We start from the raw sequence: 27151 nt of genomic DNA on the forward strand, positions 1-27151 counted from the left end.
GTTTTAGTGTATATTTATCTTTTTGTAAAGATACTGGCAATATTTCCGTACAAACTCCTTGTTTACAAGAACATGGTGTACAGCCAATTATCTCTGCTAAAACGAAACACTGTAGCCAAATGGGATTGCTCAGTTTTACTCGCCAAGTAAGTCATGGTTGTGAATTCAAACATACTATGAAATCACGTCTATTTTATTACTAGAACAGCACTGAAAAGTGAACCTACAAAATATACGACGGGTTTGTCAGACATCAAATACCGTCATTAGGCAATATGTATTTTATCACAATCATTAAATCTTTATTTGAGAGGGATAGTGCTCCCTTATATACTCTTTGATAAGGCCTGCTCGACCATTGGCTGGTTGACACATATCCCACAATTCACCGCTTTTCAACTTCCTTTTTCCTTTCGGCCATTTTCCTTCCTTGTAGGTATGATATTTATTCCTCTACAGATTTAGAAAGAATCTATCTTAATCCTTGGTATTTTATCGATATTTGTCGATAACACTTACAATCTCCAATACTGTGTCTTGTCACCTATAAAATAAGGTGATTATTGTCAAAGTTTTCCTCGTTAAATTGCTGAACAGCATCTGTGTTAGTGGTGATAGCCGGTCAAGTGGTGTCTGAGTGTGACTGTTAGCATTGCCGTTACAGGCCAACATTTGTCCCTCCACTTTTTAATAATGTAATACAACTAAGCATACGTAACAAATGCCGATATGGCAAAGACTTGTAATTATTGCATGTAGCAACCATTAATCTGAATTGCCCATCACAACAGCTAATAGCATTGTTAACCTGCTAGCCTAGCATCTGAGACGTAGCTCTGCGAGGACTGATGGTGTGCCGGCATGACAGCCTGCTCATGTCTGTGTGCCATGCTGCGTTGCAGGGAAGTAGGCAGCCATGGCCCCCAGCCGGAATGGAATGATCCTGAACCCTCACTTCCACAAAGACTGGCAGAAGAGAGTGCGCACCTGGTTCAACCAGCCAGCAAGGAAGATCCGCAGGTGAGAACTGCCTTGTGCTCTAGGGAGAGACGCTAACTCAAGCTAACACGCCTTCCAGTCGTATCATGAATGAGAAGTAGAGACCAACTTTGTGGGCAATAACGTTATAGTTTTGAGCCACTTCCGAGATGACCAAGCTAATTTGATTAAGTTATAGGTCTAAGACATCTGAAAAGATGAGACGAGAATCCAGACATCAGCACAGTCTGCTAGCTTCTCGAAATTGACTTGACTTTATTCTGTACATATTATTTATAAAATGCCATGTATAAAAAATTACTAATAAGCCATAAGAAGTTAAATGAGAGGTTAAAGTCTTAAGTAGCTTTCTTAAAGGTAAAGCAGTCAATATTGTCTGGGAACACATCAGGTCTCCAGCTGTGTTTTACAGCTCTTGGGCATCATAGTTTAAACATCATAGTTTTGAAGCTCATTCATAAATGTATTCAAGGATGTAAAAAAAATCCAGACTGCTTTATATTTGTGGTCCTGGTTTGACCTGCGTGTATGTGCAGTTTTTTCACGTGTTCAATAAGAGTATCAGGGCTCCTGTGTTTATATTGAGCGTGGGGTGTCTGTAAACAGACATGAATTTGATTGATAAAGGCCAGCATTAACATGCAGTGTTGCCCTCGGACTATCATAAAGAATGTAATGTTTCAATGTTTACATTATGGCTGAGATGCAGTGGAAACACAATCAGGAATACATAAGAATCTTGTTAAGTTCCTGAGTGTTTGTAGCTCCTGTGGCTTTTTAGTTCTTAGGACTATAAAGGGACTTTGGTTACTCTAGTTTGACTAAGATACCTCTTTCTTAAGGCGAAAGGCTCGTCAGGTCAAAGCCCGTCTCATTGCTCCTCGTCCTGTTGCTGGACCACTGAGGCCACAGGTCAGATGTCCCACTATTAGGTACCACACCAAGGTTCGTGCCGGACGTGGGTTCACACTGGAGGAACTCAAGGTAATACCTTCTAATTGTCTGTAAATCTATTTCTTTTATATACATGAATAACTAATAAGCAATGTCACTCTTTTAATTGTGTCCAAAAAAAGGCAACAAACCAACTGAATCATGTTGTCTGTTGATTGTTTGGTTTGGTAGAAACTTATTTGTCTGTCTGCATGATGGAGACCCTAAAAACAAGCGTTTATCAAGGTGACCTCAATGTCGGAAATGCTATTGATGACTATTATCTAACAGAACAGGCTCAACCTTTCTGTGATGAATCATGCAACCCACCCAAACTAAAAACTCAATAGCTGTAGAAGAACACGAAGTGCTGCTCAAAGAATTGATGTTCTTGCCAAAGTGTACCTTGCCTTTCCTCCCATGTACTTGCCTGCTGTGGGAGGAAGGCTAAATTACTGTTGTGCATCACCCAGAACATGTGGACTGTTTGTCGTTTTCCTTCACAAGAAGTAGGTTCAAAGAGGAGTGATGGTGATTTATTTATTTTTATATCGAAAATATACTTTGTACAGTTCACTGTGTATATAGGACTAATTGCTTTTATCTCAGACCTCATCTTTATGAATAAGAGCCCTTAATTTCAACCACCAATTGCTCTAGTTTTGGTGGGCCAGCACATCATCAGTGACTGTTAGCAGACAGAAATATATAAGAACCATCTTGTGTGTTTTGGATCGCAGCAGTCAGATGATGACAAATCTCCGGAATCTCTGTATTTGCTTGATGAATACTTTGAACCCCTTTTCTGATGACTGCTTTTTCTTGTTCAAAATGGAAAACGAAGTTGATTGTCACAAATTAGACATAAGTATCTTATCATTACATCCAAATCAGAAGTTTTTATCTTTAACTCCTATTGTGCTGTTCTCCTCCCTGCAGGCGGCTGGCATCCACAAAAAGACAGCCCGCACCATTGGCATCTCTGTTGACTCTCGCCGTCGCAACAGATCCACAGAATCTCTTCAGTCCAACGTGCAGCGCCTGAAGGAGTACCGCTCCAAACTCATCCTGTTCCCCAGGAAGGCTTCTGCTCCCAAGAAGGGAGACAGCACTGTAAGTTTGATTGACTGTAGTAGTGGTTGTTAATGAACTGTTTTATGTTGTGATTGTTTGGCTGATTTTCCTGAGAAAAACAAGTGTTAAAACAAAGGCATGTGGTCAGTAGGAGTGAGTCAGCTTTCTTAGAAAAGCACAATTTCAGAGCCCTCTCCAGTGTTTGTTTACTATTGCTCCATCTTATGAAAGTTGATATAGCAGTTTTCACACAAGTTTATCGCAACAATGAGTATTGTATAACTAAAAGAACCCATTCTACAATAACAATTTATGTCTTATGCTTTTTAAAATAATGAAACTGAAAGTGTAGAGATTTGGGGGAGCTCAAAGATTTAGCCCTAACCCGTGTATCTTTGGGTTTGAACTTTTCCAGATGAAGTGATTGCAGTTCATCTGTAATCTCTGAATAACAGTTTATTGAGTTGAACTCTTCAGCAAAACACCATCATTTGCATTCTGAATGCCATTTTTTTTTAGATTGGTTGTCAGGATTTTTTATAAGAAAGCATGGGATTTGAGGTTCCCTAATGAAACCGGGTTCTCCTGAGCTTTTCAAATTTGATGAGTTTGAGTTCTTTTTGAAATTATCCAGCTGATAAAACATCACTTGAGACCTGTAATGTCACACAAACGCAATGCTGTACGGTCAGTCAGAACAGTGGAGGCTGAAAGCCAAACACTGCTTACTCTGCATCACGTGTCAGTTCACTCCTAAAGATCAGATCCCAGTACACCCCATAATTATTTTCTGACTTGGCTTTTTGATTTGAGTGATTTCACAACACCCAAATGTAGGTGATGGCTAGATGTTTGTCTGGCTTTATGGCAAGCCTTACCAAGCAATGTATGTGTGTTTATTATTTATTTATTTATTTTTTGCCTTGAAGATTTAACTATTTATCTTTGCAGGAGGAGGAACTGAAGATGGCCACTCAGCTCGCTGGTCCAGTCATGCCCATCAAAACTGTAAGTTTCAATTCCTTCCAAGATTCACTAGAACCCAATATATCCATATTGAAAAATATATTTATGGATTATAATGAGATCACTGGAAATGTGATTGATTTTAGGTGGAAGATTAGTCTGAATTTTATCCTTAATCTCACAGCAGTTAACATTGAACTGGCTGTATTGTCATTTGCCATTCATGTTGCCAGTGATGACGATGTTCAGAAATAAGCACAATCTTGATGTTTTGCATCGCAGCAGTCAGATGATGACAAATCTCCGGAATCTCTGTATATCTTTGATGAAACACTTGAACCCTTTCTCTGATGACTGCTTCTTAAAATCAAGCTGGCAAAATTGCTTGTCCTAAAATATTGATGCCATAAAATTGGACTCCTATTTGCATATTAGTCAATGTTTAAAATGGCTGGATTTTGTCCTTTGGCAGAGTTATAATAATAATAATATATAGGTTATTAAGAAATGTTTAGAAAGTGTCACATACTATTGTCTCTTTTTTTTCCTACACTTCAGGTTCACAAGAAGGACAAGGCCCGGGTTATCTCTGAGGATGAGAAGAACTTCAAGGCTTTCGCCAGCCTGCGTATGGCCCGCGCCAACGCTCGTCTTTTCGGCATCCGTGCCAAGAGAGCCAAAGAGGCTGCCGAGCAGGACGTGGAGAAGAAGAAGTGAAAATAGTCACTATGGAACTTTGCAAAATAAAGTGTTTAAAAAGATGAATGTGAGGATGTCGTGATTATGATCTTGATTAGAGATGTCATGGTCTGCTCATACATTAGGGGACCAACACAAAAGGTTGAAAATATATGGTATGTTGTAAAAACTTAAAAGGTCTGTGTCAATTCCTCAACTGGGTCACTTTTACAGGCAAGGTCTGATTTATAGATGGTATCAAATGTCTTGAATAACTTGAGTTCAGATTGCAGCTCCTTGTTTATGTCCATGGTAATACCTGTGGTCAGAAGCAAGAACATGAAAACAGGATTTGGAATCTAAAAGTTTATTTCAACTGTAACATTGTTGCTTTGGGACCAGGGGAAGATAAAAACATCAAGATTAAAACTTCATCAAAGTTCATTACCTATTCAAAAGAAAATCCTGATAGCTATAAAGTCAGATCTTTTTCACGGCAGACATTTTGAGTCAATGTAGGTGAAGCACAGGTGTTACTAATGCAACACCAATGGCCCCTTTATACAGGTGTCCCAGTAAGTTGTGACACATGCACGATGCTGAAGCGGATCAATGGAGTCCAGCCATCATCAATTTTATTATGAACACCTGTGCTTTTCCCTCTTTGACGTCAGTGTCTCCTGTGAAAAAGGCGAAGATACTGTAGATCAAATCTTTTGCAGACGTTTCAGTAACGTCTGAAATACTTCTGATCCCTCACAGCTTTGAATTGAAATCAGAGCCGTTGATAGTACAAAAGAAAAAGAACCGAGGTTTTTTCCCCACTCACCGTACTTACATATTTATCTGATTATAAATGTGTGCAAGCCTGAACTATGAACCTGAAAGTAGGATTCATGGTCTCTATTAGGCTCATAATTACAGCAGTAGGTGGCACTAGAGGCACAAAATGTGGCTCATTCATGGAGCCATACAAAGCGTTTCAGAATAGAGTTTGTTGACTTTGAGAAATTGTAAATCCATTTTTGAAAGCAGGTTATTAACCTGGCATGGCTTTGAAATTGGCATATAATTAACAGCCTATTACCTCATTAATTATGTCAGTAACTCAGCAGTTAGTAGAAGACAGCACATGACAGAAACTCATACATTTAAAATAAAACTTATCCAGTTAATAATTTTTTTACAGGCAGGTCACCAGACACCAGTAAAGTCTTAACCAGTTGAAGAGATTATAGCTTTAAAAGACCTGTATGTTACCTATAGCATGTTGATGTACAGGCAGGAGTGCAGGTCAGTGAGGACCCCCGAGGCAGAGGAAGGTCAGGAGATGTCGAAAGCAAGAAAAAAATCTCACTCTGGTGGGACAATTTAATGCTTAGCTTCTGCGAGGGGGTCAAAGTTTGAGTTTAATTTTCACACAGAAGGTTATGTGCTGCCATACAAGAGCCAAAGCAGACTGCTAATATGAAACATTGCCATGACAACAGAGACTGGACATTTCAAAACTATTTGTATGTGTTGGGTTGTTCTGTTAAGGTGAAATGAATAAATAAAAAGTTAAGATTGCATGAGTCATCACCTTTAGAAAATGTCCAAGTTGAGCATGTAAACATATACAGACGGAAAAAATCAGGATGAGGTGAGACTACATGTCCTTGTCTGTCTCCTTTAGTGCCTCTCTGTGTTCCAACCGTCTGAATGCAAATTAATAATTCAGTTAATGGAAGTGAGTGGACAGGCAAGTCATTTTGGACCAGGGGTGATTGATATTGCTGAAATGGGAAATCAAGTGGATGGTTTTATTTATCTTTAAGATAAGGAACTGCAAAATAATCCATTTACTAAAACTCAAATGTAACAGGACACGACGGATTTTGAGAACCATGACCTCAAACCACCTTTCCTAAATGTGTTACCAGTGTTGAAAATGGCCCCCCAGGTAACTCAGTACAAAATCATTTGGACACTGAACACCACATTTCGTTATTCGTCAGTTAATTTAATTTGTTCTATTATAAACTACCTCTTAAAGGAATACCAAATAGTATCCAAATCAGTATCTCCTGTGATGCAAGATGTGATTTTAATTCTTGAGTTCTCTCAGAAACAGGATGAGGAAAGGATTAGAGGACTGACCCAGAGCTGAAACGATTAGTCATGTAATCGATTATTGACAGAAAAGGAATCGGCAACAAATTTGAGCATCATCAAGTCTTTAACACTCTCTGGTTATTGCTTCTCAAATATGATGATTTGCTGCCTTTCTCTTTTTGATATATGGTTGTAAATTGAATATTTTGGGGTTTTGCACTGTTGGTCGGACAAAATTATCATTTTGACACCTTTGGCTTTGGGAAGTTGTGACATGACTTTTACACTATCTTCTGATAGACTAAATGATTAATCAAGTAACCAATTAACTCACTACCTCAGATGCTCTTTTAGAAGATAAATATGCCAAATACCTGCTCTGGTTACAGTTCGTAGTTACCAGTATTCAAATGAATATTTACCTAATATTTGATTTCCTTATTTCTGTGCACAGAGTGAACAACTAATGTTTCACAGTTGCTCACCTGATCTGTAAATGTAATAACATGCACATTTCGCATACTCTGGGATTACCTGTACTTTTTTGAGGGGGTTCTCAGCAGTTTCTTTGCTCCTTTTGCTGCAATAATCACATTTCCTACATGGACTGCTAATACTATCCAACTGACATCAATGAGGTTGCATGTGTGCTTGTATCCTGCAGTGTCACCTTCACCCTTATGATGTGTTCTGTGTATCATGTTTACACTGTAACAGGGAACTGATATGTTTTTTGACCACAGTATTTGTAGGTCAGTAAGGCAAATATGATGACCACAGAGGCGACTCATGGAGATAATGTTTCTATTCAATGAGCTGTTACTTGAAGCAGAGCCTGCTGAAACACAAGCTCGGTGATTGATCACCATTAACAGGGATGCTACAGCTACCATCACCAATGAGAAAGACTTTAGAATCAATAGTGTGTTGGAAAATTACTAAAAACCCACCTATGTGCAAAAATACCTCTACTCAAGGGAGCTGCTGGTGGAAAGCTGCGGATAATGTTACACAAACACACCGGCGCTAGTTTGAAAATGTGAGCGCCTCAGGCCATAAGAGATCTTCCTAAATGGGTTATTGTACGCGCAATGTGGTCAGCAGCACCAAGGAGAGCAGTGAATGTGACTGGGGAGAAGCAGCAGGAGAGGGGGGCTGAATAGGTTATCCATGTGTGAATGCAGGGAATGTCCTGAGAGGTGCTGAACCAACACAGCAGCAGCAGCAGCAGCAGCAGCAGCAGATGGCCGTTGTTTGGAGCTGTGGCGTAACAGGGCTCAGGTGTGTGCCCCAAAGCAGACGCTTCCTACTGACTCTGAATACCCAAGGAAGAAGAGGCAGTTGGGGGGTAGTGAAAATTGCATCAGAGATCTGACTTTAGGTGATGGTCGTGTCAGACAGCAGCGAGTTTCCATGTTAAACACAGTGTGTGCAGATCCACAGGCATGGATATGTGGTGACTTTTGTTTAAAGAATTTCACTAATGATATCAACCTGTAAGGGAGATGTGTGTGGTCTTTGGTGTGTAAGACGAACGGTTATCAGCCTAACAGAGTAGATAATTAAAAAGCCAAATGTTTTATGTTTTGTGCAGTTGGAATAATTTGATTGACCTGCCTGTCTGCTGCACACATCATTTTAGCAGCTGAAAACGTCTAAGTGGCTCAACTCTCAAAGAGTCAGCCATGTCCTCTTGAAATCAAAGACAAAGTTGTAATGCTGCAAAGCTCAAATAAAAAAGTCCTTTCTGTCTGAAGGACACTTCAGAATCATGAAATTTCAAAGCCTTCAGGAATAAAATGTTAAAATAACTGAAGCCTACACATTTGTTTTATCATAAAGTGCTATAATGTACTGCCAACCACACATAGTGCTTTTAAACAGTCAAACCAAAGCTTTTATTTTCTGTTTAAGCTGTATTTTGATGAACCCAAATTTCCCAAGTAATTTTGTCTATTTTGTTTTCCAGCTGCTTTGTCTTTCACGGCCTTCGCTTGTGTTTAGCAGAAACTCTGCAGAGAGCTGCTGTTTTGTCAGTGCAATCTAAAAATCTATAAATGTTATGCAATGTCTGGAAATACATTCATGAAAATAATACATTTGTGGGTGGACCGTGAAAAGGTTGAAGCATAAACGTTCAGTGTAGAAACAATACGTTACGTAACATACATTGCTGTCAAATGATTCAAAATCTACACTGATGAAACAGTTCAATGTGAGTGACATTAGACTTAAGTATGTGCATGTGTGCGTGCATTCACAGTACACATGTGGGTGTATGTGCGTGCATGTTTAATAAAGGTAAGAGAGCAGAGAGTCACAGGTCCTCAGCTGTCTGGAGCTCCCACATGGAGATGTGGATGTGATGTGCTGCTGCAGGAAGATCCGTCCTTTTATGTTCCTGTTGTTTTGCTGTGAAATGTCTCACATGCGTCCTCGGCATCTTTTTTGCTGAGGTGAGACAAAGACAGCCAGGACCGGCTGATTTAGGCATGATGTGCCTTCTTTTCTGACGACAGATTGACAAACTAGAGGATCATCATCTAAGCATCTGATTCCACCTCTTAATGTTCACATGTGCAATGGTGGATTAATTTGAGCCCACGCATCTTATTTGAGATTGTGAGCTCGTTGTCAAACGAAGATCCAGTAAATGTCAAGGAAATTGTTCTTGATCTGAGGAGTGTTTAACAGGAGCAGTTGATGCGACAGCTGGAACATCTGTGTAGTGTCAAATGCTTACCTACTCTATGTAGAACATGTAGAACATGATCATAATGCTAATGCAGGATGTTAACAGTGTCACTGTAATTACAGTAGGCTGGAGCTGGAGAAACATCTGATTGATATAAGAGTCTAAATATATATTAAACCCCCTCTATTGAGCCTTTGGAGGATTATTGGTGCAAGGAGATTAACTTCAACTAAAGGGAGAGGGTGTGATATTGCATGTCTTACCCTTAGATTTGAATGTATTTCATTGCATTGTGTGTGGATCACAAGTTCATCACTGAATGTCAGCAAATCACACAAAAAACATGGCCATACGTATGTCAGGCTCTCATGCTGCCTGACTGACACTCACAATCATTAAAAGCCCCTGTAAGGCATCACCGTAGTCTCGTGTCCTGTCTTCAAGGCTCGAGTTTTTTTTTAATTGAACGAGCGAAAACCCCATCCCTACATCAGCAGCTGGACTCTGTCCACTCCCCTTTCTCCGCGAGCCCAGCCTACTCCCTCCTCACCAGTCTAACCAATGAGTTGCGGCGGGGAGGGGAAAAAAAGCATCGGGCAGTGTGTTATGGGAGAGGATTAAACAAGTGTGTTAAAGAGTACAGAAGAACGACAGGTAGGAAGTGAGTTTTTAACTTGATCGTCTGCAGAGTTTATTGTGTTTGTTTAGGAGCGTTTGCCTGTTTTTGTGTTGTTGTTTTTTTGGATCAGCTGTATAAATGGTCTTATTGGAAGTGAGTAAGAGCAGTCAATGACACACGATGTTATCAAAGTAGCCTGTTCACGTTTAGTGCGACGATTAGGAGAACTAAAGCCATTTTTAGCCATTCTCATTTTACGGTAACTGCTGTTGGCTTTTTCAAGGATTAGATTTGCAGCGAACTTGATTTATTATGATTATTATTATTATTATCAACAGACCATTTGCGAGCGTTTCCTGTATCGCCTTCATTCAAGTTGTTGGATTGAATCGGCAGCCTTTCGCTCTTTAAGGACGTGTTGCTTTAACAAGAGGGCTTTATTTTTTACATTAGAACTTTCGCTCGGGTCGTATTTTATAGCTCCCGAGTCTGATTGTATTTCGAGCTGTTCTGATTGTTCTGAAGTTTCAGATTGATGCTTTTGGGTAACATCTGGTTTCCAGACTCACAGCTGGCAAACAGAAACCACGGGCGCTGTCCCTGGTGCTGAAAGCCAAACAGTGCCGTGCACTTGTTCATTTGTCTCCTAAGAATGTGACACTCAGAGTAAATGAGGCAGGTAGAGAAACTCATACTTTCTTCCCCTTTTAAAACAGTTAAGCAGGGGTCAGAAACCCTTTGCTCAAGGACACTTCAGCAGGGCGGATGCTTGCCACATAGGAGCTTAAACAAACAGTCCCTTTCCTTAGTATCCTCTGGACAGTAAAGACACTCAGCCATGTGTCTGCTGGATTCCTGCTTTTATCAGCCACTTTCACTTGTTTACCCATTGTTGAATGAGGGGAAAATACCCATTTTTCTCTCATAAAACTGTTTGGTATCTCATGTTTAGCACTGGAAACAGGATAAAGACAGTGGTAAGGCAGTATGCAGAAAATAACAATATCAAGTATATGTTTTAGTCTATAGTTTTGAAGATAGCCTTGTGTGTGTGACCCCCTCTTTCTTTTTCATACTGGAATTAAGAGCATTTAAAAAGAGGATGCACCAGATTTGACCGTCTTAAATGAATCTTTCCAGGGATTTGATCTAGACTCCTAAAAGCCCAACCCCTCCACCTTCATGTCCTGTCATTACTGAGGTGAGATGATATTCCTCACAAGGGGCTAGCCTAGACAGGGAGTGATAACAGCTTGTGTTTGGTTTGGTCCCCTGGGACTCAACAGGAATCTCTGTTCTTTTTTTATGTGACATCTGCACCAAGTCAAAAGAGCCTGTCTCCTGTGAGCGTGCCACGTCTTTATTGAGATCCCTCAACCCACTACTGCATTTGCCCATCCCCTCGGAGCTACCAACAGCCTCACATCTTACTGCTTCGCTGGTTGGCAGCTCCTCTTTCCCTGAGCCAGGATGAATGATGTTCAGGAGGCCACCTCCCCTGCGACCAGCCTCAGCGGTCCTGCTACCTGCGTCTCCAAAGTAGAGCTGCGTGTTTCTTGCAAAGCTCTGCTGGACCGAGACACGCTGAATAAGTCAGACCCCTGTGTCATACTCATGGTACAGACCAACGGACAGTGGACAGAGGTGAGCCCCCCCCCCCCTCCTTTTTTCCCCTTCAATCTAACAAAATGCATAGTTGGACCTTTTGGGGAAAAAAAGTGTGAGGCTGATATCTTCTCAGCATGTAGCTTTTAAAAATGAATCCTCCATGTTTTATTAATCTTCCTATCTGAACCACATTATTGTATCATGTGTAAAGTATCGTGCCTTGAATCACACACACATAAGAGTTCCAATTATTGAAATTACAGCACCCCAAGGTGATCTGAGCAACATGTTTTCTTAATGGTTACACAGAGGGAAAGCACAGGTGGCCATTCCTCCCTCCATCATCCAAAGATTTTAAGATTAAACAGCGGTGATGTGTGACACTTTATACACTGGGATGAATTTTCAGTTATCCCCAAAACCTGTGCTGTCATACAAGATCAAGCAGGGAGATAAATCTGTTAATGGTTTGGTGAACTTGCAGCTGTTTTTTCTCGCTTTCAAAAAAGGTTGTGGCTCACATGGCAGCTGTCTGATTCAGAATTAAAAATGTCAAATGTGGCGTACAAAATGCAGAGGAAGAGTGAACATTGTCTGTCTCCACAATTCAACAATTTACAACATATTGTACTGCCTGCTCTGTAGGATTCAGATTGTACAGCAATATGTATGTATGTGTTTATATATATATATGTATATATATATACATATATATATATATTCTGCTGGTCTACATGCATGGACAAACAGCATTATATGCATATGCATTGTTATGTGTTGTGTTACAGCTGAAAATGTTTACTTTCTTGGATTGGTCCCAAGCTGATTTGGAGTGTGGGCAGCAGGTCTCTCATTTCCCTGTTAATTAAGTCATTTAGTTCATGAGGGAAAGCCAAAACACAAGCCTCCATTAACTAGAGGATGTGTTAAAACATGGCAGAGGATATCTAATTATATACAATTTCTTTCCTGCAACCTTTCTTCCAACAACAAGCTCTCTTTTCAGGGAAATGGGAGATATTAATTAACTGTATCTCTGCCAGCTTCCTGTCACATGGGAGCCATTTGTTGAAGACGCTTGCTGTAGTGTTTGGGCTGAATGAATGTGGAACCTCAACATTTTGTGGCAGTGATGATAAAAACACTCGGCAGACGGTATTGAGCACACAGTTATGGATTTTTCTTGGTTGTAAGGATTTTCTTACGTACGATGACTGACCTAGGTTCAGTGTAGCAAATAAGAGTGGCTATTTTTAGCTCCACTAACTGAAGCATCTATCTATCTATCTATCTATCTATCTATCTATCTATCTATCTATCTATCTATCTATCTATCTATCTATCTATCTATCTATCTATCTTCTCTATTCATATAACAAATGAGTATATAGACTAATATACTGTTATTGTATTTTTATTTGTATTTGTATTGTACAGTATTTTAGTCTGGTTCTAACACTGTGACAGGGGCCATTCTGTGGCCTAATGAGAAGTTTTACTTGCTTGATACTTGTTGCTAAAGCTCATGTACCTTTACTTAAGAAAAAACTGACAGTTACTTGTAATGAAGCATTTTATAGTGTAATGTTGCTACTTTTACTTAAGTAAAAGATCTCAACTTCTTCCACCACTATGTATCTATCTATCTGACAGTCCTGACAGTCATGACAGTGTACACAAGTTGTCCAATCCTCCGGCTGTCAAATCCCTCAGTACTGGGAGGCACCATTGCTTGTGCAAATTGTTTACTTACGTCAACAACTGAGTAAGAGGCTGAGCCCACTCACATCACCGCCGCCCTCTTTTCTGAGCTCATACTGTATGGCCCTGCTGACTTGCAACCGCTATTTGTTGAACTGCGTTTACTTCATTATTACCTTATTTCACCACCTGATCTCTTCCAAGGACAAACTCAGAGGCAGCAGATGACTTGACGTTTTCTCTTACAGTAGACTTCTCTTCTTTTTGTGTAAGCTGGACTCTATTGCTCTATTGAAACCCTGATCTTTCTGTTGATGTCAAACCTAAGCTACAGGGGCTTGTTGTGATTGAGCTACAAAGATAATGCTCTACCTACCTGGCAGAACTGATTAGAGAAAGCCATAATTTTCCACGTCAGGGATCTCTCTATAGGTCTGGCCCCACACCAACAACAAACAGGCGTCACAGACTTCGGCACAACCTATCCTCCGTAGCTCTGATTAGCTTTCATCAACAAACAGACTCATCAGACTCATCCCAAATCTGTCCATCCAGATGGCACAACGAGAGGAGGAGAAGGCAAGAAAAGACAATAAAGAGAAGTGGGGATGAATGAGGCTGAGGAAGCCAAGACCTCTCTGTTCTTTCTTTGTGATGTTTGCCAGAGGAAACAGTACAGCAATCCCTGCTATCAACCATCCAATGCATTTGTCATCGTGTTATTATTATTATGGCTTGCATATTATAAACCTGAAAGAATGAGGCAGATGTTAACTAGAGAGGATTATTCATCCTGAACTAAAAGGTCTGGTTATTTTCAACCCAGAAGTTACCATTTACTGACTAGCAAATTTAATTGCAAATTGGTAATAAGGCAAAGGAGAATACAATTGATAATAAATTAAGAGTGCAAACTGACAACAGTGTGAAACAATAGAAATACAATAAAGAAGGACTGTGAAATCTTAGGTATTATAATGCAATTAAAGACGGGTTACAAATAAGGGAAAAACCTAAATAAATGAAAGTAGAAGATGCTTCCATACAGGTTTCCTGGCATGGTTTTGGTCCACTTGTCCCATTAGATGGAGGTGTCACTGCAAATCAGTACATTCTGAGTCATCACTTTTATTCATCTCTATCCTGATGGGAGTGGTCTCTTTCAGGACGATAAAAGGGAATGAGGGGTATGATGAGCATGAACATGTTATAAATCGTGTTTTATGGCCTCCACAGCCGCCAGATCTCAACCCAACTAAATACAGATGGGAGATTTTGGACAGTGTTAGACAGCGCTCTCCACCACCATCTTCAAAATTACCAAATGAGGGAATATCTTTTGGAAGAATGCATCATCCCTCCCGATCAGAGACTTGTAGAATCTATGCCAAGAAGCATTGATACTGTTCAAGCGGCTCTGGTGAAGCGACTCCATAAGGCGGTGATATGCTCAAAATGAACTTGTTTGTATGATGTGTCGTCTGAGCACATCGGAACACAATTGAAGGCTGGGTGAAAAGCTTGCCGCCATAGACAGGGGGAGATGCAATAATCATTTTAAAATGGGGATAATGACAGACATCTTGAGACAGTCTCTCCTGGAAGGTATTCATAATGTTGCACTTGTTTTAAGGTATGAAAAGCGACAGAAATAGTTACGTAAAGAATGAAAAAGTCAGCGTTAGACTTTCTCACCTCCCCACAGTCGGCCAATCACGGCATAAAGTGGGTGTGAATGTCAATTTATCAGTTTCGGAAAGTTTCGATGGAAAGGTTGAGGGGGTTTCAGACGCTGTTTGACCATCCAACAAGAACTTCATCTGGACCATACTGACGCCTTTACTAAAGCGCTTTTTGTTATGTTAATAAAGTAATGCTTAATGTGTGTGTGTGTGTGTGTGTGTGTGTGTCTGTGTGTGGTAGGCATCATAATTCTTATTTGAAATACTGTGTTTTTCCTAAAACTGTCCAGCTCAGTTTCAGTTCAGTTTTTTCTTCTGAAAAAGACCATCACCACCAAAGCGAGAAGACAGAGACATGAGAGCAATGTCACCAATTTCTGAATCATCATGACACCAAGTCTGGACCTGCTCCACTCACAATGATGAAATGACTTTGGACACTGTGACAGACACAATTATATCCAAGATATTGTTTAGGAAGACCTCAAAAGTACTTTTTTCAGATGTAAAACCTTCTGTAGGTCTAAAGCCAGTCTTTAATGTCAAGAGATCTGTTCTGTGGCGTATAATAGATACTGTGTGCTTCATAGATTGAGGTTTGAGTCCCGAAACAGTACTGTATATCATGAAAATTAATGTATTGCATGCATTTACTCTTTTTTTGGTAATTATTTAATGACAAAAAATAACCTCTGTAAACTTAAATGTAACATCATGTTGAATTATGGTTTGTCCTTGTGACAAATTGGGCAGCATAGAAATGTTCATAGAGCTGTGTAAGAGCTAAATCCTACATCATGAGCGGATGGGCCCTCAGAGAGCTCAGCTTTTCCTTGTCAGGCAGTGAAAGACAAGCATGGATGTTTTCTGTATGCCGAGATTAAATGTCCGAGCCCTCCAATCTCCTCTCATATCATCCTTTTGACGGAACGTAATAACTTTTGCCCTTCTATATACGCTGGTGTTCCCCAAAATGAGTGTGAAGACGAATGTATTGTAAGTTATATTTTCCAAACCTATTTTGTGAGATCTTGCTGTGAAATTGTGGGGGTCACATTCTGTTAACATGCTATCACTTTGTCAAAGAAAGGCTTAATTCCCATAAGGTCTCACATTGCTTTAATCACACGTATTGTGGATTAAAATAAGATATATTACAATGTTTAAACATATTAGATTAAAGCGTGTGAACGTTCAAAATCTAATTCAGTGTGTTCCCTCTCAGCTGGACAGGACAGAAGTGATCAAGAGCAACTTGCACCCGGTCTTTGCCAAGGTTTTCTCATGGGACTACTACTTTGAGGAGGTTCAGAAGCTGCGATTTGAAGTCTATGACATCCATGGCACTCACAGCATCGGGACCCGCGATGATGACTTCCTGGGTGGGGTGGAGTGCACTCTTGGCCAGGTAAGCAGATGTTACTGTCTACGAATCCATTTCGTTGACTTGTATTAACTTTCCTAAATACACCAATGTATGGTAGGCTAGGAATTAAGGCTTCGTGCACAAAAAACTGTGATTTGTCTGCCGTAAAAGGCTCCCTTTGTCTGTGAGGTTGGTTGTAAATGTGCCTGATGCTGTATATTTGCTACGTTGAGTGGCAGAGTAAGCAGTGGATACTTATCGCTGTTGGTGATGACTCAGATCCCTGTACACTGCTCTTTACTGCTAAGAGCTCAAGGCCAATGTTGTGTTTATCTTGCTCTTTGCAGATCGTGGCCCAAAAGAAGATGGTGAAGCCTTTGTTGCTGAAGTATGGGAAATATGCCGGCAAATCCACCATCACGGTATGGTTTCTTACTTGGTGCTTATGACCTTACTGCTCTGGTGAATGAAATTGTCTGAAAGTGGAAGTTAGTAGCTGAAGGCCAGTGAGAGGTGAGCGACATAATGCATGGCAAATTGATGGGTAGTAGCAGTAAGATTTCTTTTTTTCCAGTCCCACATATACTGACTCTCAGGCACCAAAATTGACTTACATTCTGTTTGTTATACTGTATATATCTGGATGTATTCTTGGGTTTTCTTTACCAGCCTGATTTGATTGGAAAACAATCAGCTAACCTCCTGTAGCTCTTATCTTTTACTATTTTCAAATACTTTTTTAAGACAAAGTTGAAGACGCCGCTTACAGAATGGCTTCATGTTGCTGCTTTACATCGCTGGGCTTTTTTATTGGTGATACTTGTTAAACGTGTACATCCTCTCTGACCACTTTCTACATGCTTGTGTCCATTTTTGGTGGCATGGAGCGCCGTAACTGCTAAGCATGCCAATACACACGGGGAAGCAGGCAAATCCAGAAGAAATGATGCGTGTATAAGAAATTGCATGTGTTAGATGTGGAAGAGAGGAGCTGTTGGTTCATTAACCACCATCGCACAGTTAGCAAGCCAAGAGGTGATGAGCTAGTTCGTGAAGTGTTCCACTCTGGTCTGTAGAGTAATGGCTTTACCTTGTTTGGTAATACACAAGAGAGGCAGACTAGATGCTGTTGTCTGTTTGACCATTTATGTACAGGATGTGCACTGCACAATATTTTGTGTCAGGTAGCACTGTTATCGACAGTATTGGATTGGATTGTCTTATACGGTGCAGATGTTCCTGTTTTTGTACCCATCCCTTGTATATTTAGTGTTAATGAAAGTATAAACTGCTATTTAAACTCTGCCCCATTTCTCTCACATGAGCAGCAAGATTTTCTCTCATTTATTCTCCTCACTCGCTGCACACAGAGAGGACCTGGCCTGAGATTTGATCCCTGTGCTGTGAGGGAAACGTTAAAAACAAACTCTTCCATTTTAAATACTGGTCATTTCATCTCTTGCCAGCGCTAGACTTTATTTAAACCAGAGCCAACAGCAAAGACCTTTTGAAGGTCTCCAGGATAACTGAGAAACCACACAAGGGGATTTTTGACCATTTCATCTATGCAAATATAGAGAATTCAGTGCATCATCATAAAACCTTATCCAACATGTAGTTGCTGCCCACACATGCTGACACTAAAATATGTCTTTGTTCAGTTGTATTGCATTTGTAATATTGTACCATTTGCTTCTGTTTTGCTTGTTTTGCGTTCTATACCCTGATAGAAAGTGCGTATATATATTTAATATATGCATGAATACAAGATTTCTTTAGGAAATTAGATGAGTTAGGAAACACACACACACAAACACATTCTGTACACATGTATTTGTACTTCTATACTTGTGAGGACTCCTATTGACATTATGCATTTCCTAAGCCCTTTACAATAACTTTAACCAAGGGCTGTTCTGGGGACAATGGAGATCTGCAGCTTAACCCTGGGATCTTTGAATTAGTCTGGGGTCTTGCGTCAATCAATAGATATTGCAAAATAAATTAGTGCTATATGGATAAACAATTATTATTATTACTACTATTACAAAGTTAACTGTCAAAAACGGCTCTTGCCTCCTTAAACATGTACGAAACAAACGAAAAAATTGCTATAATTTAACAATGTGTAACAAACTCATCCCAGCCTGTAATCTGACTGAATTACCATTTTATTTCACTTTAGTGAAATACTTAAGGTAGCGTGTCTTATGGAACAATACATTCAAGAAGAAACATCAGCATAGGCTAATCAAAAAATGTACATATTAGAATAAGTAAAATTTGCATCTGCTTCATCCACTTTTGAACAAATGTATTTGAAATAAGAGTCAATAAATGAGCCTGACCTCAACCCTAAAACCAAATGTTTACCTTTGAACAGCCCTTTGCAAAAAGTAAGAATCGGCCAAAATGTGCTCACTCTCAAGGACTAAACCTCAAATGGGTGTGGACAAGGAAAGAAATACAAGAGCACACAGACAACAAGAGAGAGCGATAGACACACACACACACACACACACACACACCTTCTGCCCACACCACAGATTTTCCATGCACTTAATACCTGTCAGGACAAGCCGTCTGATAAAACGCACAAGTTTCCTGCTTTGCCAATCATCACTGTCAAGCCTTGTCAAGCCCTGGCCGTGCGCGCTCGACAGTTGCAGTTCTGGCAGTTTGATGTAAACTTTCTGTCAGCTTCAATTAGACGAACGGAGAGAGAGCGAACTTCTGTGTTCTGGGAGTGGGAGCAGCAGAGGGTGCTCTGACAATCAAAGTTTTTCTTTTTAACTAACACACAAGTGTAAACAAACAAAAAAGGCAGCCATTCAAAGAGCCAGCTGTTACAAAACTTCACTGTTGCGCTGTGGTAATGTTCAAGATGACCTATAACGGTGGGGGTCCATTAGCTTGTAGCTAATGGGTCTCTCTACTCTCTAGTTTTAATGGTCAGCAATCCTGTGTTAAGTAAAAGCCACTTCACTTTGTTAACTGCTCATCACAGTGCAGTCGCTACAAAAGTAAAAGTTACTTTTTCCAATGAAAAGCTAAAATGGTGTATAAATTCTCACATAAAAACTCACCATGTAAGTTCTGTGTTAAGGAAGGTCTTAGATAAAGGCTCACAACTATGTTTGCGTGAAAAGTCGATGTTTGAGCCATTATAGTGCCTTACCTATGGGTATTTTTCAACTTCTTCACTTCACACCTGCAGATATATTGCAAGTAAAGCAGATTATTTGAAATCATTTTCTAGAGGCTTAATCTGCATCCAAATATAATTTGTCAAAAAGAAATTAGATTTCTAGTGAGGAATTTCATAAGTACAAAATAATTACTGACAAATCTTATTTCCTTTCAGGTGCACGCTGAGGAAATTTCTGGCAACAACGGGTACGTGGAGCTCTCCTTCTGTGCCAAGAAGCTTGATGATAAGGTGAGTGGAGCACACGGTCTTGATGGAAAATACCAACACGGTTCATGTTTTATTAGATATGGTTCAGTAGCTCTAGACAGGGATAATGGTAGTAATAGCGGTAGTAATATGATAATCATAACACTGTAGTGCAACCTCAGAAAGTACCCAGAATGCATCACTGGCCTTGAAGTTATGTACATGTAAGGGATTCTTTTTCAATGTTATCATAAATCAGTATATAACTTAATGTTACAGGGACAGAAAAAATGTGATCAAGGTACAACAATCATTTGTGAACATGCTAGTCTCACGCGTGAATGACATGACATCACATAATATCACCTCTGAAATGTGTTATTGAATTCACATGGTTCCTCTTTAAGGCTGGACATCGCTGTCTTTAGCTGCTCCTGCTCTCACATCTCACACTGTCAAACTTTGCTGATGGCATATTTCAATCAAAAAGGCAGCGGGAGCTTACATCCAATTACAACTCTGATGATCTGAAGTCGCTCCATGTTCTTAGGAGCCAGCCTTCAGATGCCGCACTCATAGGTTGCCCTGGATTCCCAGTGGTATTGGGAGAAAAATTCTAATTTTCCACAGCATGTACATTTATTTTTTAAATTACAGTGCGCAGTTTACAGCTGCTATGAAATTGAACCTGACTCTTACACAGGGGCAAAGAAAAAAGGGAAAAAACCCTTGCTATAAAGTGGATCCTCCCCTGCATGTGATATTTGCTTTATATATACAGTCTGCTACTGGAAGTATTGAATTTCCTGGAGAATACACCTGCTGGGTTTGTTTAAACTGACATGATTGTCACTGAGATTTCTCCACATTCATATAAATCACTGTTAGGTTTTGGATGTTACAGCTGTGGGCGGATCACTGTGGAGCAATGGTGTGTAATCATTTGCCACTGAGACACAAAAGTGTTCATGTTTTCTCTCTGAACAAACATAACAGCAGCTTATTTGGTACGGAGTTTTCTTGGAATGAAAACGGGCCCATTTTGGTTCCTGATGCCAAGCATCTAAGAAACACTGATGCAGAAAATGAAAGACACTCACTTTGTTTACATGCACGGACAATTTCATTCTGGTTAGAAAAACAGCCCATAACATAACTTGGTCAGAAGAAAGTAGGAAAGGGTCTGTCATGTCTGTCAGTGAAGTCTGGCTCATTTTCGCATCATCTGTGCAAACATTTTGATGTCAACAACAAACACGGGTGTGAACAGTGTGTGCTTTCACTCGTGCAGGGTTAAAATTTGCATTTCTTGTGTTAGAAGCAAGCTGCTGCTCTGTCAGATTGGGATGGGATCGGACAAGTACAGACAAGTACTGGTAAAGCAGCAATAGTTGATTTTTTCTGGACACTTGAGGGCAGCGAGAATAGCTGTAAACACTACAGCAGTAATGCATTACTTTGTATGTGATTACTTTTTCACTAATGAGTACTTTAGTGCCTTACAAGTTGAAATTCACTTATTACGTTGTTGGTCAACTTGTTTGCCATCTTTCTGGTAGTTTGATGGAGGATTGTTATTCAGTTTGGTCTCTCTGTGTTCAGTGGAGAGGAGAAATGCTACAAAACAAAGTTATCTTATACATTGTGTCTTGTTTGCTGTCTTGCTAACGTCACTGGTAAGACCACTTTCAGGAATCAGCTGGTTTTGTACAGAGATGGAGGATGTGTCACTGGGGCTAACATCAAACTAGCTGTGGATGGTCAGTAAATACTTCCAAACTATAGGCTTGTTAAAACTCAACTTTTTCTACATGTGTCAAACACACAACATGTAAGGCTTTGAAGTTAGTAATGAGTAACTTTACTAATTACTTTTGCCGTTAGGGTTATCAAACAGTAGCCCATTTAAACAGGTCATTCATTTGGAGTCGTGTTTGTAACCACCTGGTGAATATAAACCCAATATTCACTCTCCTTTTAGCTAAGTTCTGGTCTCCATCAGCTCCAACGTTTAGCTTTTAGCTGCTAAATGCTCCACTATGTTCACATGCTAGTTGCTAACTTTGTCTGTTTGACGTTTTATGAACCAAAACAGTAAAGTTTGGCCAAACTACCAGCTAACAGGCGCTAAAACACTCCATCCATTCTTGCTTCATTGATCCATTGTTAACATGAAAATATTGAATATATTCAATAACACTGAATTACTGCAGCTTTAATTGATCCATTCATGTAAACAAATATTTTGTATATAAGATAAATGGTGGCTGTCAAGAGGTCAGACAAAGTAACATTTGACCTCCTGTCATACTATAAACCTGTTTAATTTTATTAGGATTTTAAAGTTCCCATGATGACCTGATTTTATCAGCCCTCAGGTGTATTTATACACTCATATACATTTTCTTAACAATACAAATTAGCTGTGACAGACCTCTCGGGTGTAGCAATTTATCTAATATAGACAACAGATGATGTCTGAAGCGGTTTCTAATTAGCTGCTTGTCGGCTCCATCATCTCAACCTGCTGTAAAATACTGAAAGATCACCGCAGAGACGTCGATGAACAGGAGGCTTTATGATGAGATATCATAGATTGTGGTAATTGGTAATGATTAACATTACTCCCATTGTTAGCCTGGGATTGAATTTTGATCAGTCCGTGCTGCTGATGTCACTGGCTAGCGGTTGCCATGACAACAAAGAGAGGATACTACAGCTCTTTTTGCTCCGGTCCCTCAGGAGATGTATCTGGCTAGTGTGGCGGGAAATGCAGAATTAACAGGTCTCATTTGGTGTACACAACACCCCCCCCCTAACAAACCATCTCAGTCTCTCTCTCTCTCTCTCACACACACACACACACACACACACACACACACACACACACACACACACACACACACACACACAGACAGTAATCATTTGTTTTCCTCCCTGAAGAATCAATTGACCTAAATAATCAGTGTTGCTCTGCTCTCAGACACCTGTACTTGAGACTCGGGATGATTTAAGGCAACCGCAAATAACCGTAAAGGATACAAAATCTGACGCATGTTTTCAATTTAGTAGGTTATTTACTAACACTGATGATGTAAATTAATTTAATGCATGGCGTTGATAACAACCCAATGCTGGGCTATTTTACATGTGTTTAGGAAGTAATGGAGTGCAAAAGAAAGTTAAAATTCTTGGCTAGTGAGCTTCAAATGTTGATTGAAGAAACCAATAAATATATTTCAGAACTGCAAGGAAGGCTGTATGGGAGGAAATAGCAGGTCAATAAGGCTACTGGCTCAAGAAAAAGGTCAGTGATTGAGTGAAGAAATTATAATAACAAGGGAATGACATGAGTTGGAAGCCTGTAAACTATTCTCAAATTCTCTATGGACCAAAAAGTTTCTAGAAAAAAAAGAGCCACCATGCTGTGCTGTAAATGTTATGCCTGCTTCTCCCTGACCTTTAATCACAGAGACAATTACCTCTGCCTCTGCAATCAGCAATGATAAATCAGTTTCAACAGCCATTTGTATATAATTTCAGTTTCCTTTCACACAAACCATTGAAACAACCCAAGATACATATTGAAATAACCCAAACACTGAATGTTGCCTGTAAGTTCATCACAGCCCCATGGTAAATAATATCTGACTCATTAGCTTAAAAAAAAATATTATAAATCAAATTAAATCAAACAAGAAAATGTGATGTTGTATGCATGTATTTGTTCTCATTTGTCGCTTGTTTAAAATACACTTTTATATCCTTATTTGATTTACAGCAATTTTAGACGTAATTGTACCAGAAGATATACTTGATTAATGAGACTTTCTATTCATTCCTATTAATTAGATGTTACAGGGTCTTATGTACTAACATTAAGAGTCAGTGGGCCAGTAGACCTGATATTCTGTTTCTTCTGCAGGATCTCTTCAGCAAGTCAGACCCATTTTTGGAAATATACCGAATCAATGACGATGAAACCGAACAGCTTGTGCACAGAACTGAGGTAAATTCATCATATTCCCTCTTCAGTTTCAACAGCTGTTTCTGCCACTTTTGCTTTACATGTAACGTGTTCCTACTCTAACAGGTGATTAAAAACAACCTGAATCCTGTGTGGGAGCCTTTCAAAGTGTCTCTCATATCCCTGTGCAGCTGTGATGAGGAGCGGAAGCTCAAGGTAAGGGACCTTTAGCAACAGCGGTCAGTGACTCAGGGACTGTGCGGCCGGTTTGATTCAGCTGGAGTCAGAAACAGGGCCAAATAATGAAAATATATTACTTGACGTGTCTGTGGACTCATAGGGAATGGACTAAAGGAAGGTTACTGAATATTTGAGGGATAAATGAATAAATATGGTATGAATATTGTATGTACAGCCACACCAACCGTGTTGTCTGTGTGTGCCACAGTGCCTAGTGTGGGATTATGACTCCAGGGGGAAGCACGACTTCATCGGCGAGTTCTACGCCACTTTCAGGGAGATGCAGAAAATTTCCAGTGGAAATAAGGTCAGTGAGCCGTGTAACTGTTTCATCCATTTCCAATGTGCCTCTCGTTTACTTTGCCCAAATCCCTCACAGATGAAACAAATGTCATGGTGCTTTAGATATATCGCCAATATTCAAAATGCCATAAGTTGTTGCTCCTGTTCTTTGTCTTCAACCTGCTTTTTAAGGTGACGTGGGATTGTGTGAATCCCAAGTACAAACAGAAGAAGAGAAACTATAAGAATTCAGGAGTTGTCATCCTCAGTGACCTTAAGGTAGGAATCTGCTGCAGAAATAGTCAACATTGACGGGAGTTGAACCAACTTTCCTCTATTATTTTACATGAATAATGAAAATTCATTTTAGTAATAAAGGCTTGTTTGCATGTACGTACTGCACATAGAAACGATCTTGTTTGGTGTCTCTCACTGTACATCTAAATGAGGAAATGTCACAACTGTTTACACCAAGGGCATTTTTAGTTTCCACTGCTTTGACAAGATACATCATCAACATTTTTTTTCCCTTTACAGTCAACAGATTTGCTAAGTTGATTCCGTTTTAATGACCAGATGCTTCTGGTTACTGAATATTCGCTCTCCCACCCAAACATCCCTTCTGAAATATTCTTTTTTCCCCCTGCAGCTCCACAGAGTGTACTCCTTCTTAGATTACATCATGGGAGGATGCCAGATTCACTTTACGGTAAATTGAGCAGTCTGTGTTTAGTGACGCTTGTCATTGAGCTTTTAACTGCACTGGCCCTAGTTTTATGAATTACCGGATAGTCAGATTCTCTTATTTGTTTAAGTTCATGTTGCTTATAGATGAACAGACTTGGGTGTGGCTTTTCTTTGGCAGTCCATTAGCATGCAATATGTAGTGAATGGCACATTTTCTAATTGTGAAACATTACACAGTATTCGGTGGTGGAAGGAACTAAATACATTTACTCAAGTACTGTACTTAGGTACAAATTTGAAGTGCTCTACTTGAGTATTTTAAGTGTGAACTTTCTACTTCTACTCAACTACAATTCAGAGAGAAATATTGTACGTTTAACTCCACTGCAATTAACCAATTAACTATTCTGATAAACTTTCACTTAAACTGTCACTTTTCATGTAAAAACATTTCACGTTTATCATTAGTTGCAGTCCTATACAAAACAGTTAAAAATGAGCTCCTTAATACATGAGTAATAATCATCTACTTATATAATAGTTTAACAATCACAAGGGTCGTTTTTCTATATTGAGTACTTTTACTTTAAATACATAAAGTACTTTTCCCTGAGTATACCCCTGATGGTGTTTTTGTTCGTGCACACAGTTAGTTTTCTTGTTGTTGGCAGCTTCATGGAATAAATTCAAACCTTCTTCAACTCGTGCCCTTTGGTCTGCCCTCTGTGAAGCTACCTCTCACTGTTTAGCTGGATTTTTGAAGGAATGAATATTAATCTCGAGGACTGCTGTGGTAGATGCAGTTCCTCCTTGTTGAAATAGCTGGCTGCTTGGATCTACAGTGTATGGGCACTGTAGCTGCTTCAATCTATGTGGGTGTGCAAATTCTTATCTCTGATCAAATCATTTATGCCGCCATTAGGCATACTGCGGGCTCGCTCACACAGAATGATATCATAAAAGTTAAGTAGCAAAAGAAAAACTTAATTCATGTTGCACACTGTAATTCTCTCTACTAGGTTGCCATCGACTTCACAGCCTCCAATGGAGACCCCAGGAACAGCTGCTCATTGCACTACATCAACCCGTACCAGCCCAACGAGTACCTGAAGGCTCTGATAGCAGTGGGGGAGATCTGTCAAGACTATGATAGGTTTGTCAATCTTTTGTTTCTCAGTAAAGGCTCTTTGGTGCTTACAGGGACTGTCAGTGTCTCCTGTTGTGAAATAGAGCTGCAGAGTGCCCCTTGCATGCCATTTCCGTGGGATCTCTCGCACTGAAACGAGCCACTCCATCTGAACCACAGCAAAAAGGATTGGAATGGAAATGATGGGGTACTGAGACAGAATGGCAGAGACAATCCTGCAGGTTATTACATTTCTGCTCACCAGCTTGTTATGGAGCTGATGGAGCTGAACTGTTGACCGCCAGCTCCTCCATCTCCGATTCATTTCCTCACTGAAATGTATTTTGCATTTTGAAATCTCTCTAATAGTTGAGTTTACAAGGCTGGCTTTTGTCAAAAAAAGCAGCGCAAATGCAATCTCGTCTATTGTCCACACTGTGCTCACATTGGTAAGCCAATATGAATCTGTGTTAAACCTGTGGCTGCGTAATGAATGAGGAAGTGTTTGTACAAAATTATGCACTACTTATGCATGATCTGGGGCCAATGTGGGGCTGAAGATGGTGCTTGGTAGCAGCAGTCAAGGACAATGACACAATAGACACAGTCCTTTATGGTTCCTGATTGGCTAGCCATTTTTTCAAAGTATCCATAAATTCCCACCTTTTAACAATCTGTCAGACAGATGACATTTTGACCTTTACATCAGCCACAGGCGTTTAAATCCTGTGCAGACATCAGTTTTGCTCCTGACAGGTTTTTGGCAGAGATTTCTAAGCAATTTGTGAATTTATTTCTAATGCAGTCAAGCAGTCAGTTTGGAAAGAAAACAATTCTACAAACACAACATCTTCCACATATTTACAATCATATTTTTCCAAATAACACAATAAAACAAACCAATGTGAATATTAAACAGTTGCACAGAAACAGATATGCACCTTGTGCTGTAAACAGTATTCTACATATAATGCAGTGAGTTTGATGACAGATTACCTGTTACCTGTCATCACATCAGTGTTTACAAATACCTCTAT

General features: G+C 39.8%; 2 protein-coding genes and 2 non-coding genes across 4 annotated transcripts in view; all 4 read left to right on the top strand.

Moving 5' to 3' along the window:
* The first annotated feature begins 403 nt into the window (after nt 1-403).
* On the top strand, nt 404-4733 carry rpl13 (ribosomal protein L13). The gene is made up of 6 exons (XM_070926596.1): nt 404-436; nt 903-1020; nt 1842-1983; nt 2872-3045; nt 3958-4014; nt 4531-4733. The coding sequence occupies exons 2-6, from the start codon at nt 917-919 to the stop codon at nt 4687-4689; spliced, it is 636 nt and encodes a 211-aa protein (XP_070782697.1). The 5' UTR covers nt 404-436; nt 903-916; the 3' UTR covers nt 4690-4733.
* On the top strand, nt 2681-2759 carry LOC139289796 (small nucleolar RNA MBII-202). Its single transcript, XR_011597501.1, has one exon. It is a non-coding gene; the product is annotated as a small nucleolar RNA MBII-202 (small nucleolar RNA).
* Nucleotides 4263-4341, top strand: LOC139289791 (small nucleolar RNA MBII-202). The gene has a single exon (XR_011597500.1). It is a non-coding gene; the product is annotated as a small nucleolar RNA MBII-202 (small nucleolar RNA).
* Nucleotides 4734-11528: 6795 nt separating the features above from the next.
* cpne7 (copine VII) overlaps nt 11529-27151 on the top strand; it is a 28173-nt gene continuing 12550 nt past the window's right edge. Inside the window, exons 1-10 of the mRNA XM_070908960.1 lie at nt 11529-11702; nt 16275-16457; nt 16763-16837; nt 19780-19854; nt 23738-23821; nt 23906-23995; nt 24228-24326; nt 24494-24580; nt 24951-25010; nt 26008-26141. Coding sequence (XP_070765061.1) covers nt 11529-11702; nt 16275-16457; nt 16763-16837; nt 19780-19854; nt 23738-23821; nt 23906-23995; nt 24228-24326; nt 24494-24580; nt 24951-25010; nt 26008-26141 — 1061 coding nt within the window. The remainder of the gene's footprint in view (nt 11703-16274; nt 16458-16762; nt 16838-19779; nt 19855-23737; nt 23822-23905; nt 23996-24227; nt 24327-24493; nt 24581-24950; nt 25011-26007; nt 26142-27151) is intronic.

Source organism: Enoplosus armatus, chromosome 1, assembly GCF_043641665.1.
Source record: "Enoplosus armatus isolate fEnoArm2 chromosome 1, fEnoArm2.hap1, whole genome shotgun sequence".
NCBI lineage: Eukaryota > Metazoa > Chordata > Actinopteri > Centrarchiformes > Enoplosidae > Enoplosus > Enoplosus armatus.